The 17,347-nt window shown below is 37.9% G+C and overlaps 2 protein-coding genes and 1 long non-coding RNA gene across 3 annotated transcripts; 1 reads left to right on the top strand and 2 right to left on the bottom strand.

Moving 5' to 3' along the window:
* Nucleotides 1-6,918: 6,918 nt before the first annotated feature.
* On the bottom strand, nt 6,919-10,907 carry LOC146661219 (cornifelin-like). The gene is made up of 4 exons (XM_085421316.1): nt 10,761-10,907; nt 10,340-10,453; nt 9,154-9,311; nt 6,919-7,245 (listed from the first exon to the last, which is right to left on the bottom strand). Exons 2-4 carry the CDS (start codon nt 10,443-10,445, stop codon nt 7,123-7,125), a joined length of 387 nt encoding a protein of 128 aa, XP_085277442.1. The 5' UTR covers nt 10,446-10,453; nt 10,761-10,907; the 3' UTR covers nt 6,919-7,122.
* A 2,127-nt stretch (nt 10,908-13,034) lies between these two features.
* Nucleotides 13,035-15,565, top strand: LOC146661218 (uncharacterized). The gene is made up of 3 exons (XR_014913473.1): nt 13,035-13,170; nt 14,774-14,930; nt 15,191-15,565. It is a non-coding gene; the product is annotated as an uncharacterized LOC146661218 (long non-coding RNA).
* Nucleotides 15,566-16,084: 519 nt separating this feature from the next.
* LOC146661217 (cornifelin homolog B-like) lies at nt 16,085-17,115 on the bottom strand. Its single transcript, XM_085419701.1, has 3 exons — nt 17,010-17,115; nt 16,768-16,925; nt 16,085-16,255 (listed from the first exon to the last, which is right to left on the bottom strand). Exons 1-3 carry the CDS (start codon nt 17,113-17,115, stop codon nt 16,133-16,135), a joined length of 387 nt encoding a protein of 128 aa, XP_085275827.1. The 3' UTR covers nt 16,085-16,132.
* Nucleotides 17,116-17,347: the final 232 nt, after the last annotated feature.

Genomic DNA, 17,347 nt, shown 5'->3' with positions numbered 1-17,347 from the left:
AGGTATAAGAAATACAAACACGATAGATGTTTGTGCAAAATTTTCAAGCTACTTTAGCTGTTTTTTAACAGCTGATTAAATTGTTAAGGCTGAGAGGGTGTTTTTGAAATTTGTTTTTAAGATGTTAAAACACGATTAAGGCATGAATATCCTCTAACAAACCAGCAATGCAACATGGAGTCTTTAAAACTGATGTGGAGTTCAGGAAACTTCAGAAAACACAACAATGGGCTCGGTTATGTTATGTACAAAATATCACTTCACCGAGGACAATGTGGACTGTGCGACTCCAACGAAAGCCCTCTATAAATGCACACACACACACACGCACACACACATTAGCACCCGCAGAGCTGCTCTGGACAGTTTTAACTCCTGCAGACTCTGGTGAGCCTGCACTCTCACGGTAACGGACATTAACTCTCAGATCTCTGGAAACATTAGAGATGTATTGGATGTAATACACATGTAACCAAAGCCTGGATTTGGTTTGAATTACTACTTTTGATTTGTATTATATTAACCTGAATATAGACACTTATTGTCAAAGAGAATAATGGCAAATATGGAATCTCACAGCTTCAGAGGGATTTGAGACTGCCTAACTTTTACACTAGGAGTGAAATATTTCTTTTACTCCCGGGTTAATTAGTGCTTTGTTTTGTCTGGAAATATATTTGTACTCTACTATCGTACTCATATGTAATTAATTTTATTTCATATTTCAAGCACTTTGGTGTACCTCTGGTCTTTAAATGTGCTATATAAATAAAGTATTGATTGACTGATTGAAGCTCAAACTTTGAAAACTTACTAGAAATCTGCATAATAATCAGTCGTTACACTGTGATGCATTGAACATGACCTTCATCAAGTCTGATTGGTGCACTCGATATACAAAACTTGAGGCCAGAGACATTTATGTATATATAAATGCTGATCAGTCTTCTGAGAATCAAATAGAAAAAGAAATGTAAATGGAGAAATTATAGATAAATGTTAATAATTTTCTAGGTTTGTAGGTTGAGTTGCTATCAAATCAATGAATAATAACATGAGTTGATTTAAGCTATTTGAATATAAATTTACTTTTAAACAAAAATTTAAACCAAACCAAATAAAACCATATTACAATCAAGAGAAATCCAGTGAATATCAAACATTTTAATTACAATTTTATGAGCCTGTGACATTCAAAAAGAGTGCAGCTCAAGCTAATATTAAAATGTGTTTATTGTCTTTTTAAACTAAATTAATTAATTAACCATCCCTGGGATGAAACAAGACTTTAAGAAATGCTGTCAGACGCACCAAAAGAGAGAGAGACAGACATCTACACAAGAGTTATAGATCTTATTCACTTCTTCAATGAACCTTGAGATGCACTTAGAGGTTGTTTGCAGCGGCTATATATCAAGGCTAACAACAGTAGATCCTCTTCAGTGCATGAGCTTGACTCCCACTGCTGCCCACTAGTGGACGACAGATTCGGTATAAATGAAAAAGAAGGCCAAAGTTTGCTTCAGTAAATTTAGTGCTACTGTTTAATGACAAAAACATTAATAAATCTGGAATTAAAAACTCTTCTTTTTTTTTTTTTGGAATAATGTATTTTGTTTATTTGGTAACAAAACAGTTAGAAAAGAAAAATGTTTTAATTGAAAACAGATTCTGTTACCATTCAGTAGACCTATCCTGTAGTCTTCAGCCCTCAGCATTACCTTTCTGTGTTCACTGAGTGTTAAAGCCCTCGCCCAATCTGAATGACAAGGTTCAGTAATCAAAGAATTAGTTAACCTTACCTCCCTTTCATTGAACTCTCCTCTGCTGCTACACCTCCCACCTCTGCCTTCTCTCATTTATCTCTGTGTCACAGGCAAACGCGTGCATCTACATGTACGTGCACAGCACCGCCACACTTCTAAAATGAATTCAAACAACTTTGCATTAGATGAGAAAATCTGGAAGATTGATATAGCAGGCAGAAGGTTAATATTGAATATTTTATGGCTTCTTCTTTCTTTACTTAATCATTTGTCATTTTTATCTGCTAGTACAATCACCTGTTGCATGATTAGATTTATTTAAAACACATATATCTCTTACTTAGCTGCTATTCTATGAATCGTAATATGAACAATACCCAAAGCCAGCCCACCCCACCAATGTAGCCCCGACCGTTGATTTAACACACTGCTGTTTTCACTCTGAATGGTTAAGGGAGGAGGTCAGGGTGGCCGATCAGGTGCAACGAGTTACTTAAACACTGGAGACAGTTGTCGAGTTTCATGTTACTTTGAGTCGTGTAGATGAACTTACTTAAATTATGATTATACAAACAAACCAAAAGATGTGCACAGATAATGAGCTCGAGGGATCGGTGTGACTAAAACTTCTTTCAAATTTATTGATTTTCTGTAAGAGATGATGTTGGTGAAAGACACTGATCCAAAATTTAAATCCTATGATGTTATAATACAAAATGTAATTCAATACAATTTAAAAAAAAATCTGTATCCTGATTACACAGGTGATCTGGTTTCACACAAAAAAAGTCTGCTTTTTTTGTTTATATTTTTTTTATTTTATATTTTTTTATTTATATTGTTTCACAGTTTCTGTTCCTTGTGTTAATCATTACTCCACAATTAATAGTTCAATTTTTTTCATCTGTCTGTGTGTGTCTACAGACTCCAGTACAAACAGCAAATATAATGATGTGCTGTATTATTTAATAGCATAGAATAGCCCTTTATTATCACTGTACATGTACAACAAAATTGTGTTTTTTGTTTTTTTGTAGATTTATGTAAAATGTAACTGATGCCGTGTTCAGACATTAGTATCAGGAGAAAACACTCATCTTTTTTGCTTTTTGGTCATAAACAGGTGACATTTTGCTGGTGTACTCTTTTACTTTGAAAAGGATGTAAACTCACATTTCACGACAGATGGCACATGCTCTGAAGATACAAAAGCTATTTTAAAATAAGAAAGTAGTATAAAAGTATAAAAGATGTGGCTTCCTGTGTAGCTATCAGGGGAACTGCTGGAGCATCGAGTCTCCACCAAAACCCGAGTTGAAATTATCTTGGGACATTTAAGACACCGTGAAAACCACCACACACACATACACAGCCCTCTGATTTTAATGGACACTGAGACATTGAGATAATTCTTGCCCTGCAAGCCCCTTTGCCCCCTGTTACCTCCCCTACACACACTCCGAGACACACACTCCCGCCGCATCATCACCAGCCTCTACCTATCCGTCTCTCCCTATCAGCTGCTCCCTGCTGCCGTTGTTTTGAGAGGTCAGAGCTGTTTGTTTGCTCGGAGGCCCATCGTCTGATAGCACGTCGGACTACGCCTCCCCCTCCTGCCTCATCTTAACCTTAGCTGTTATCAGCCGACTCCCCGGGCAACTCCAACCTTGTCTTTTAAAAGGAACACTTCCCCAGGAAATTATAGAGAGACCCGGGCAGATAGACTAGGTCTCTATCTCTTATGGTGGAAACCCCGGGACAAACTGGATGACACTCGGCAGCTTCGGGCTGATTCCAGTTTGTCCAGGTTCAAATCCGTCTCATGACCTCTGATTGTCATCTCAGGTTCTGCCCTCCAAGGAGTCACTGATTGAGCATAACTGGAGATTATCTGTAGCCTCGGTTTTTTATAGATAACCTAACAAGTAGCCTGTCCAGCCCTGCTGGTTGCTCGGGCAGACAGATTATTACAGCCCATACTTGGATTTCATTGTGACAGCACCCTCTATTTTCCACAGTGACCAGAAAAGGAGGACGTGAGACCAATTTGTCAAGCCACAAAATTACAGTCATACTGCACCAAAGTAATTAAGTAAACAATTAGAATAAATTAATTAATAGATAAAAATTAAATGACAGTAAAAATTCCTGTTTTTTTCTTGATTTGCTAGTGAAATGTTTGTTTGTTTAATGAGCTCACAATAAAAGTTTCTGTGACCTAAAAAAAACCTTACATGACCATCTGAGCAATGAGCTACCAGGACCTTTTCTCCTGTAATTTCACACCTTTATTTCTTACAGTGTAAGTCCAAAAGAGTCCCATTTCTTTCATTTACTACAGCATGACTTCTTTATAGTGTAAGCTGTTCAAATTGCACTTCTTCATCTTATGAGATGAAGAAGATATGTGAGGGAATAAATGTGTAGTTAAACTTCTCAGAGGATTTTCACTCGTCCGGCCCAAGTGCCAGTGCAACAAAAATATTTCAGTCTGTTCCCAATAAAAATTTAAAAAACCAGCAGTTCCAGGAATTTTGTATAATATAAGAAAAGACCAAATCCAAAAAAAACTTTGCAAAGCAAAAGATAATCATCAGCATGTGAGGGCCCGAAGGCATTTGGTTAAAATAGAAACCAGTGCATGCTAAAATAAAAGTAATTTTCTTTAGTTTTGCTCATTTATTCAATATTTCGTAACATAAACAATGACTCTCTGACATAAATCCCCTTCTGGGGCTCAGAAACCTCTCCCTCGCTACAGCGCCAAGTCATCTGGCTCGTCACAACTGGATGTGCAACCATCCGTGTGGCCTTAAGAGAAGAAGGGGAAAAAACTGTGATAAAATTACTTCCCCAACACTGGATCAAACCCTGCAGAAAGGGGAGCACCAGCCACCTGATTAGGGAACACCGAGGAAATGAGAGAAGCAAAGAGGTCCATTCTCTTCAGGAGTGGGAGGGGAAAACTTGGAAGAAAGAATGGGAGGGGATGAACAGAGGGGAGTTGTAAGTGGGATAAGTTGTCTACATGTGTGTGTGTGTGTGTGTGTGTAGGGGGAAGTATAGGGTGTGTGGGGTTAAAGTCACAGATTTTAAATCAGTTCTTTGGCCTTTAACGGGCGCAACAGAAGCCCAGTATGAGAGAGCAGAACAAAGAGGGCAGCACTGCCCTCGACCAATTAACATTCCTGCAGCCTTTATGAGCCGCCTGGACCCGCCCCTTCACTCACACCTCATAAAAGTCACAAACATCAATTCTTGCAAACCATAACTGTCATTATAATCCCATTAAAAACAAACCACTGAGCAATTTACAGTGAACACCAGGGCCACGTTTGCCAGGAGTGGGGAAGGATTGTCCCTGCTGGAACACAAATGGGACTAAACAAGTGGGAAAGTTTATTGGGAGTAATTTGACAAAATATGACATGATAGACTCCACAACTGAAGCAAAAGGGGCTAAAGCGCTATTTCTTCATCCTCCTTTGAATGTAATTGGTCTTGGCAAACACCGAGGTGACCATGCAGTGCAGATGTCACAAGTTTAAAGCTGAATCAATCAATTTGGACACGTTTAGAGCAGAAAAAGACCAAAACAAGCTGCTAAATACAAGCTAAAATGCCCTTGTGATGCATTTTAGGTCCAGCATCCTCTCTGTTTTACTGCTGTCATTGTTCAGCTGTGTTTATCGACCTTTGAGAAAAATCATCTGTCTCTTTGGCTGCTAAATTGTCCGGCTTGTCCTGTGAAATTAAAACCAAACAACAATCTAAAGGAGACTAAAACACTCGCTAATGATTCCAGGAGCCATAAATAAAGACTAAAGAAAAATACAAAGCAGCTAAATTTTTTCTTTACCATGTACAGAAAGTAGTAGCACAGATCTATGACCTGCTAAAGTCAGGTGGTTTATCCATAAGGCCTTTAAATGGATAACACAACAACAAAAATGGTGCTTTTAAAGCCAAAATAACAGGATTAAAGAGACTAAAAGGTTTTCTGGATCCATGAAACACCTGTTCATGCTCAGCTCAAGGCAGAGAAAGCCTACATTTAACATTTAAAACAAAATGCTAACTTGTTAATGGTGTTAACTATGACAATGCAGAAACCCATTATCAGGCTTCAGAAGGGAAAAATTACACTGAGACTTTGGGAAGACAAAATTCCGAGATAATTCCAACCATCCATTTTAATCCGCTTATCCAACTCAAAGTCGTGGGTATGAGATCATTTATAAATACAATTTTTGATCAAGTAAATTAAAATTATATCATATCTGTAACATACAGGAGTGAAAAAAAATCACTAAAAACTTGTATTTGTGTTATTTTTCTGTTACCTGAAGAAATCTTGAGGCAAGGATCATTTTCAAGGAAAGTAACAGTTTAGTTTAAACTTGTAATATTGCATCTTTTCCTGTAGACAAGCAAAATTATTCTATTCTAAACTTTATCTTTATTCTACATTGACTTACTGACAGTGATGAAATTGCTTGCAGCTTCATTTCTGACTTCCACAACTTTGCAGAGGTAAAACAAAGATTTATCAACTACACTGAAATATCTTACATTGTGTGGTGTTTTTATGACGTGTTTCTCCTCCTGAACACACAGGTGGCACAGCTTGTAAGGTGAAACATGAGTGGCGATGCTGTAGTCAGTCTGATCCTGTGTGACCCACTTTGACCTCAGCCTTAACGAGCTGTTGGACTCATTGTAAAGAGTTTGACTCCCTCTAGTGGCCGTGTCACTTTTTTACAAGTGTTTAAAGGAGCCCGCGTCACCTTCCTGTGCAGTGTGTCTTTAGCCTGAGGTGGAGTCTTACCCAGGCGCAGAGGACATTCACAGAATTAACTGCTTTCTGAACATACTGTGGTTATTTTTTATTGGTGATAAACGCAAATAAATAAATAAAACCTCCATGCTCTCTTTTTATTTCTGTGCTATTTGTTTATTTAATTGCAAGCAGGATAAAAAAAATACATTCTTCAGTTTTTTATACAAATTTTTGAATCCCAGTGCTTATTGTGAACGTAGATTGTGACTTGTTAAATGCAACCATTAGTGTTGTGTATGTAAGCAAACTCACAAGAAAAAAAAAGATTAAAATTCAAGACAAAGGTCATTATATATTTTTAACATTTATTAAGAGATTTCTATAATGTTTTAGTCAGCAAGCCATGATCCCGTCTCCCTTTAATAAAGTCATATTTACAGACACGTTTCTGTCAGTGACGTGAACACTACTCTTCCTCAAAGAAGTCATCGGTGTAAAATGTTACTGACATTCCACGCAGATGGTGTTGTATTAAGTAACCAGCAGCCCAGGTGGTGATGATGAAGAGCGAAGAGGTTATGTGTTTTTGGCACCAACCATAACAACTGAAACATTCCTACTCTTCATTTCTCTGGACATCTGACACCAGCTGCAGGCGCAACAGAAAGTCGAAAGCACACAATCCCGACACATGGTGCCCTGCAGATAAAATACAGACACGTTTGGTAATAAACAGTCAATCTGATCAGTTTTTACATTAATATGGAAATGATTTTTCCTGTGAAAAGAGATGAATCAGGTTTTTTGATGTGCGGTTACAGTTTGGTTGTGTTTTAGCAGTTTGGACTGAAAAGTCTTGCATTTTTAACCTTTTGCTTTTCACTCTGTTGAATTGGTTTTGGAGTTATTGTTCCTTAAGGTGAGTTTTCTACAGTTCCTGATTATTATGCTGCAATACACTGTTTACCTTTACCAGACTGACCAACAAAAGTCATCAAAACTCAAAAAGTTTCATTGAATTGGCCAGCAATTGTACAATATTCCACTTTCTGACCTAAAAAAAAAAAAAAGAAAAACAGTGCCGATGTAACGGGTGTATTAAAAAATAATTTATATTTCACCAAAGATCCATCCTGCAGTGTTATCTCGCTTTGTCAGTATTGGTTATGTATATGTGTTTATTTATATATGTTTATTTTCTGTATTTATATTTTGGGAGCTTTTATTTTGTTTGTGTGACCTTTGACTTCCCACGAAGTCACTTCCTGCGCTATTTTCCTCAGTCGCCTAGAGGCCCCGCTGAGGAGAGGTGAGCGTACGCTAGTGTTCTCAGTTACAGAGCAAATAAACACAGTTAAAGTAACTAAAAGTAATTCAAACACTGCTCGTTCCCTTTGTGCATTTTGTCTCATAGTTCTGTTAGATGTTTTAGTGTGAATTATTGTTTCTCTGTCGAGTACAGCACTTTATTGTAACATGCTAGTTAGCATGTCTCAGATGAGAGCATAGGAGCATGCACGTGGCTTCTCATGTGGTCCGCTATCCTTCTCTCTCCCTTGAAGGTGTTCATGCAGAAGTCCAGTAAAGTGAAGTTGCTGTACTGTTTTGTTTTTATTTTAAACAGGTATGTGAGCTCCCTCTTTTATTTTTGTGTCATGTGAACTGGTTATATCTTCTGTTTGTTTGTGATTCATGTTCACTGTTTCAACTTACTGTAAATATGTAAAATTGCCACTGGTAAATGAAGTCTCCCTAAAGTATAATTTTGTTGATGAGGTAATTGTCACTATATGTTCACGATGCAGTGCATTTTTGTTTGTTATATATGAATATAAATACATTTTAGCAGTATTATTTGGTAATTGGATTTGTTGTAATGTTGCACCTCAGTCGCCTAGAGGCCCCGCTGAGGAGAGGTGTTCATGCAGAAGTCCAGTAAAGTGAAGTTACTGTACTGTTTTGTTTTTATTTTAAACAGTTCTGGGAGAATAAATCCACCCAGCTGGCAAAGTGAGAGCTGACTCCTCTGGTCATTCGCACAACACAACGCAGAGAACTAACGGCAATAAGAGTTTAAGGCCAGACCGGCTACACCCATCTTTAGGGTTGAGCACCATCCAATCTACTTTGTAACTCTGCACATTTCAACATCCAGCTGTTTAATGGGATCATGAGCTCTTCCGAGACTATTTCATGCTTTTTATTTTCTAGTCATTCTGCTCAGGATCATCTTTCCTTCTAATGTTCTTGCTATCTGTCAGATGGATTTGTTTTGTTTTTGTAGCTTTACCTATTAACATCCACCAGGTCAGCACTGACCTTTTCAAGATCATACCCAAACCGAAATCTGATACTAGAAGGACAAATGCAGGTTTCAGACTTGATTTGAAAGCAAATATATTCTAGTTTCTAAAACTCTGCTTATTTGGCTCAGTTCTAGCTATAAGACCATTACCATTGACTTAATGACTATTAATAGGTCACCTGCTGTTACCTGCTTAAAGAAAAAAAATCTCTCAAATGAAAGCTCAGGGTCTGATGTATTTAATTATATTGGTCCAAACATCTCGGGAACTAACTGTATAAAGCTGAAAACATTGGCCTTACCCTGATGCGATAGCGCTGTCGCATGTTGACCCTCATGGACATGGTGATTCCCGGGATAAAACCACTGAAAATCTCCAGCAGGGGGAGGCAGAGAGGCTCACCATAATCTCTCGAAGTTATGCAGGCAAAGCAGGGCAAGCACCAGAAAGCACAACAGCCTGAAAGAGGCAAAGATACAGAGAAAAGCAAATGATATGGACTGCGAAACCAGGAAAACACTCAACTACACACACTCACGTAAAACCCTGAAATGCTTAATAAAGAAAACAGGACAATAAGCCGCGCTATTTATGTAGAATGTGTTAGAAAGACGTCTGATTTAAATCTATTTAAGGAAGTAGTATTATTATTGATTTAAACTGAAAATAAAATGTCTTATAGTTGTCCTATCATCATTTCGGTTTGGCCATTTAAGTAATAACTCAGAAGAAATAAGATCTAACATCATTATGATGCTGAAATTATACAAGGACACAGTGAGTTAATGTAGAAAAGAAAAAAAGGCGAGCATGTGCTCTTAAAAGACGCTAATCGTTATTAGAATAGAAATTCCCTTTTGTAGAGAATGAAATGAAAATGAATGCCAAACAAATCAGATCTTTGAAAATAGTGTAAACGGGGTTATTATGTCTTTGGAAAAAATAAGTGTGAGTGCTATAGTTGTGCATGTGGGTATGTACAAGTTATGAGTTAAATTTGAAAATAACACCTAAGTATGACGGAAGTACAATTATCTTTTGTCCTTTTTTTGTCTGATTAAAACAACCAATCACATGACGCACACCACGTGTTTGAAAATACAAATGAAAATATGAGGATGTTAATAAATCCTTTTTTTCTTTCTTGGACCAATGCCTTTCTCACCACATTAAAAAAAAACATACTACGGCCTTAATTCTTATGTAGGTGTGGCTTCCTGGATTTCATCAGGAGGTTCAGGTCCAGAAAACAAAAAACACTCTTTGATTCATTTTTATGTTATTTATAGATAATGAAATACGAAAACAGCATTTTTGTTTGTTTGTTGTTTGTTTTGATTTTGTTTCCTACTGTTTTAAAAATTTGATTATTAGGAATAAATATTTTCCCTTCGAGTGAGCAAAATAAGTTCCTTTGTCACATGTGTGACGATCACTGCAGAGCAAAAGTCCTCTATAAACTTTGAAGATAATTAAGAGACTCTTACACCCTGGCACATCTTGACAGCAGTCACAGATCCCACTTGACCACTCATCAGACTCTTGGGTATACATCATAGGCTGAGGTTGCCGAACAACCATTTTAGAAGTCATGATGGCGCCTAAAAGAAAGAGCAAGGTGAAAAATTCCAACTGCAAGTCCTCTTACAATCAGGTGTGTATTTCAGGAAAGCTGGTAAATGTTCACTATACTCCCAGCCTTTCTCAATAACCATTAAAGAGCTCCTCTGCTTTTAAATTGTTACTTGTCAACATGTTGGTTATTAATAGGCCTATAATATCATTACTTTCTTAAATTAAAACAGTAAACTGCTGCTCGTTATATTTATAATTTTACTGTGGTTAATATATAAAGTCTGAGCTCATGTGGATGGGAACGAAACTAAACGAATAAATAAAATGTCTTACCTTTTGTGTTTGACGATTAGAAAGCTCTGAGGTGGATGTTCGGTCACAGCTGATCTCTGAAAGCTCCGAGAAGCTCTCATGTCTTAAATCCTTTTAGAAAACATGAGATCACCTGACAGAAGAATCCGGACGCACCGGTTCACTCCGCAACTTTGTGTTAATATTGAAGTGAAGGTGCGGCAACTGGAAAGGTCATTGTCTAATGCGGAAAAAAATGATCCCACACTGCTTTCACTTCACCGGGGAAATATATGTGGTATTGCTGCATACTGAGGACTCCCATTACTGACGGAACGGAAGCTTTCTCTATTCATATGCATGTATTTCATATTCATATACATGTCTCAAGTGTGTGTGTTTTTTCTTTAAAGTGAGCGTGTTGGGGTTTTTTGTTTGTTTGTTTGTTTTGTTGTTGTTGTTGTTGTTGTTTGCATTCTCCAGTGACCTCGTGCCCTCTGAACTAAAAAGCTGTGGGCAGAAAAACGACAGGTCAAGTTGCCCTAACCCAAAGTTCGCGCCAGGCAATTCACTGTAATTAACACCGAAAAAACAACAACAGTAACAATAGAGGTTTTATGTTCCTTTATGTGATTGTTATGATTTCCATTAGGAGTGGTCATGCATTTGGAATGTGCTATTGTGAGATGAAGTGAGGAACTGGCGTGCGTGGATGAGTCAACGTTGCGGGCGTGACGCCAAAGCGTTGGCTCTGTCCTCACCGAAACCTTTGGAATCAGAGCTCCACATCTTTCTGATTTTCAGTAACACTGACATTCTGATGAAACAGCGATGAGCATCGCTGTGAAGGAGGCGGGAAGAGGATCTTAATATAAGATGCAAAGATACGCCTTATATGGGTTATGACAGGCGCCAAGGGCGTAACATCTGACTGGGCGGCTGGACTGGGTGAGCCGGAACATTGGACTTATCTGGGAAGTCAAAAACTAAAACAATTTTTTCTGTTAGGATTTCAACTGTAATTTGGCACCTTACAATAATAATGTGCTTTTTCTTTTTGTCTGCTTTTTTGTAGAAAAGTAGTTATGAAAAGTCATCGATAACAATAATGATTACATTTTAGCATTACAAATATAATTGTCCATACTGGTAAATTAACCTTCAATGAAATATGAGAAATATTTTGGTAATGATCAATACTGTTAATGTAGGCCAGCTGTGACATAAACCTTATATTTGGTGGTGGTCAAATAAACTTGTTCTGTATTTTCTCAGTCATTTTACACTCAAATGATTAAAAGAGTGGATTAAAAATTTATGAAAAGGTTTGATGTCAGAGGAAATACACTGCTCAAAAAAATTCAAGAGACACTTCTAAACTTCTGGGATATTGATTTGGTCGGCTAAGTAGCAGAGGGGGTCATTAATCAGTTCCAGCTGCTCTGGTGCTGATGAAGTTAATAGCAGGTGCACTAGAGGATACAACCCCCAAAACAGGAATGGTTTTTCATCTTTACTGATTGTTTTTTCACTAATTTTGCATTTGGCTAGGGTCAGTGTCACTACTTGTAACATGAAATGATACTTAGATACGACAGAGGTTGCACAGGGAATCCAACTCCTCCAGGATGGCACATAAATACATGCCATTGCCAGAAGGTTTGCTGTGCCTCCCAGCACAGACAAATACAGTAGGAGAGCTAGACTGGGCCGTAGAAGGCCCTTAACCCATCAGCAGGACTGGTATCTGCTCCTTTGTCCAAGTAGGAACAGGAACATTACCAGAGTTACTAAATGACCACTGGTGTAAATGTCTCTGACCAAACAGTAAAACGCAGACTTTGTGAGGGTGGCTTGAGGGCCGAACATCTTCTACTTGGCCCTGTGCTCACTGCCTAGCACCATGGAGCCCAGTTGGCATTTGCCATAGAATACCAGAATTGGCAGATCCACCACTGGTGTTGATCAAAAGCTGGAATCATGTTATTAATATAGTTGATTATTACTATTCACTATCATCTTAGCATGAACTGTGTGCATGTATGTGTGAGAGAGAAAGAGAGACTTAGCTATGTACTCTTGTTTACTTTGGTGGTAGGTGAAAAAAAGACAGCGAAACATCTGCCCCTGGGCCTGTCACAGAGTTGTTAAACCTGTGCAGGCAGACATCTTGTGTTTTCCAGGAAGTTGACTGAAATCTGGCATTTCGGGTTTTAACCCCATTTCCACACAAAGATTGGTAAAGAATTAAAACACGACAGACTGGTTTTCTCATCCATCTGTTTCAAACCAAGTAGCGATGTCTCTCAAAATGCAGCAAATACTCAGGCTTCGATCTGAAGTGTGTCTGAGTAATATTTACTTTAATAAGTAACTACAACCTCCGAGGTACTCACGTGGCACACGATAGAACGGTAACTTTAATCAAACATGTTTGCGTCAAGATCTGATGGTAAGCTGTGTTTTTTCTTCCTTATGCCAGATAGATCAGCTGTTTTCAGATTGCGACATCACACCTTGGCACAATTTGTATTAAGGGAGGATGAGTCCCTATCAGTTTTGTCCAGAGAACAGCTGCAAAAACGTTTTAAAAAAAACATATCGATTCGGTTAGGAACATAAAACTTGTGCTATTTGGTAAGTAGATTGGTGGGATACCTGCATTGAAGCCGTTTGTTATGACCTAATATTTGTGCTGCTCTTGCTGGAATGATTGTTACTGGAATGAACTGACTGCATCTTTCTTTGTAGATCAGTGCATTGTTAGTAGGTTATCTACAGAACTCTCCACTCACATAAGTGCGTTTTTGTGATGACTGGATGTCTGTGTACAGTACCAGATAAAGGTCACTCTTTCGAGGAAGCCAGTGTTCACATTTTGGAATGAGAAGACAGGTGGTTTGAAAGAGTAGTGAAAGAAGCCGTCTACGTGCACTGTGAACGGCAGTCAGACTGGGTGGCTTACGACACCAACTGTCTGCTACCTACAATGCAATCTTGATGTCTCTTCCCAGGTGCCTCAACCCCCACTCACATCTTGCCTCAGGGGACCTCAATAGGTCAAATGATAGGGTGAGTCAAAGTTTCACAGTGGTTTCACATGAAAACTCTGATGATAATCTTGGTTCATTTGATTAGGCATATTATTAATAATGGGTCAACAATCCTCTAGTAGGGGGACACCCCCCTAGCACTAGGTTTAAAATACCTGGGACTATTTGCTTTTAGAACTGAAGAACCTTCTTAGATGAGACGTGAAACATATTCTGAAGAAGTCTAGTTGCTTTGTGCCCAAGCTCCTTAGACAGTGTTGACTGGATTTGTGGCTTTACCAAAACTCCAGTTCCTTCCATAAAAATATGACCACACTGCATTTCATTTTAAACCTGAAAATGAAATTTTATGAAATCTGGATGGCATGAAGTAAAACGAACTCACTTTAAAGTGAATTTCAAGTCCATACATTAAACTGAACATCTAACAATCCTGACGTATGAGTACGGTTTCTGTTAAGTGGAAATGGGGTTCCACTGGGTCTTAGTTAGCATAAGATAGCATTTTCTGATATTCTCCCCTTCTAACTTACAATACAAACAGCTGTTGCATGTATCCTGAAATCATCAATAAGACTTTTAGGGTCAGAAATACTAGACATGATGCCGCACTCCAAATAACCTACTTTTCCAATTCAGCGTCGCGGGGGTGCTGGTGCCTATCTCAGCTGCCATGGAGTGAGAACCAGGGTAGACCCTGGACAGGCCATCAGTCTGTCTACCACAGAGAGACAGACAACCATTCACATATAAAACAGCACAAGGAATGAAAATGAATAAAAGATAATAACCAGAAGACGAAATAAATCATGCCAAAGAATCACTCGCAAGTATATTTATAGCTCAAAAATGACAATAGGTGACTTTAATGCTCTGCTGGACCCCATAATGGATAGTCCTGGCACTGAAAATTGAAAACACTACATGCAAGATTACAGTATGTACTTTGCTCTTTGCTATAGATGGAGGCGATCAAGAAAAATCATCTTTTAACTTCCCCAGATATATCAGAGACACAAATCCTCTCAAGAACAATCAGCAACCATGCACCTGCCTCAAGCTAAATTAAAGGGAAAAAATCTCCAATGAAAGTCAACCACCAGATGGCGCTGTATCACATCTCTGTTAAAGGGCCAAGACTTTGATATTCGTTCAAAGAGTGAGTGAAATCCTTAATAGAAACACACACACACACACACTTTACATTTTAAACACTTTATCAATTTTCAGAATTGACTCCCGATGTGTGACATTGACAGCTCATAGTCTCTTAAGAACTTACAGTTAAAATTGATTATAGTATCAGAAACTGCGCTACATAACATAAGAGACTACAATACTCTCTGCATCTTATATACATCAATGCATGTCCTCATATACTGAATGAACAGTTTTTTTTCCCTTTGTTTTTTCTTACAGGTGCATCAGTTTGTGATACATTGTGCTTTTCCATCTGTGCTTTATCCTTTTGTTATAATTCTGATTGAAACCTGCCAGAAGGGACAGGATTTAAAAAAAAAAAAAAAACATCGCACTGTGGAAGAACCTTCTGTCAGGATCATACATCACTGATAAAATGTCAGCTTCCTTCAAACAGAAAACAGCTGAATTTACCAAAAATATCAATATCAGTAAATTAGCACATGCTAGTTTGAAGGACTGGCACCCAACTAATTTCTGCCATTACTACTTTTGCTACTACTACTATCAAAATTAATTATTAAAAAAAGAAGAAAACAATAAAAGAAGTGGCATCCAGTGTTGTGTTCTGAGGTGTTACACTTTTAAAGCACTTATTAAAGGTAACCAAACCCTTTTTCTTTTATGTATTTTTGAAATTCACTTTCATACACTTGTATGTTTACCATCTGTTAACAGCGTGCTGTATGAACACAGAAAAATAAGAGTCATGTGCCTTTCACTTAATTTTATTGACAAAAAATGAAAGAACAGTGTTTGGATTTTTATGTCATTTAAGTTTATCTGTTTAAAATTTTCATTATGCCAGATAAAAATAAAATACAAACCTGACTAAAGTATGTGAGATTACACAAAAACACACTTTTAACACCCCCTTTAAACTCAAGTTAAAGTATTCTTTGGTTAATAAGTGGTCATTATAAACCCCTCGGTGAAGAATTTTTGTTCTCAAAGGGAAAAATGTAAAATAAAATTTAAAAGGCACTATTTTAGATAGTTAATGATAGTTTAATTACATTAAAAACAGTTTCCTTTTACTTCATTTCAGTTTCCTAACTTCAATAAGCTTGGATGGCTACAGTTGGATTTCTGTTTAAAGTGTATTGTGCTGCTAAGACTCCATGAGGATGGTGGCCCCAGACATGATGAAGAAGGAAGAGGTTACACGTTTTTAGTAGCAACCATAACGACTGGGAGTGCTCGTTTCTTCATCTCTCTGGACATCTGACACCAGACACAGGACATACAGAATGTCGAAAGCACACAGTCGTTACACATGGTGCCCTAAAAACAAAACACAGTGACGTTTGGTCAGCAAGTGGCTAACCAGGCCAGTTTTTTATGTTAATATGTAAGAGCTGAAAGACCCCAATGGCTTAGGTAAGAAATAGTCTTAAGCACAGTTTTATAGATAAAGAGCAGATTGCATAATGTTGACAGAATACATGTTGATCTATAAAAATTATTCAGACACAGAATGATTTAAGAAAATACAGTTTCTTCCTTTAAAAATCCGAAATATGGTGATATACAATCTTTCTTTTGTTATAATTTGGTCATGTTATAAAGGTTGTTTTACAAGGCTGCGCGTTTTAAGGCTGTCAGTAGCCTACTGACAGCCTTAAAACGCGCAGTAGGCAAACGCGCAGTAGGCAAAGAAATAGTTAACACAAATAAAAGCAACTTTTAAAAAGTTGAAACAAACTCCTCTCAAAAGTATTAGTGCAACAGAGTGGCTGAAGGCTAAGTGAGTGAAATATAGATACATTAAAAAAAAAATCAAATTTTGGCCTTACGGTGATGCCATAGCGGTGTCGCATGGAGACCCTCATGGACATGGTGGCCGGCGGGATCATGCCGCTCACCCAGTCGGCCAGAGGGAGACAGAGATTTTCCCCGTAGTCTCTCGAAGTTTTACAGGCGAAGCAGGGTAAGCAAAAGTAAGCAAAAAGGCCTTAAAAAGGAGAAATGATAAGCACAGTGCATTGGCAGTGAATTAGTACTTGCTGTGGTATAGATATAAATCAGAGACACTTACACTCTGGCACATTTTCACAGAAGTCAAATAACCCAGATGACCATTCATCCGACCCTTGAACATATATCACAGGCTGAGGCTGCGTGACGACCATCGTATCAGTCATGATGGAGTCTAAAGGAGGAACCAGGTTGAAAGTTCATAAGATCACAAGGTTAAGCGCTACAAAAGGCTGTTGTGGAAGAGAGCAGCCACAACCCTTTATTAACCACACCTAACCAGTGCATTCAAAACTTGACAATATAATCAGATATTTCACTTATACAGATAATCACAATGGCAAATTTAAAAACAGAAATTTTGTTTGCTCAAATGAAATATTCATAGCGCGGCGAATG

The sequence above is a fragment of the Rhamphochromis longiceps genome, linkage group LG10 (genome assembly GCF_057381845.1).
Source record: "Rhamphochromis longiceps isolate RC_006_pf linkage group LG10, R_longiceps_female_GT1.1, whole genome shotgun sequence".
Taxonomy (NCBI): Eukaryota; Metazoa; Chordata; class Actinopteri; order Cichliformes; family Cichlidae; genus Rhamphochromis; species Rhamphochromis longiceps.
This window is presented reverse-complemented; position numbering and strand designations above follow the sequence as displayed.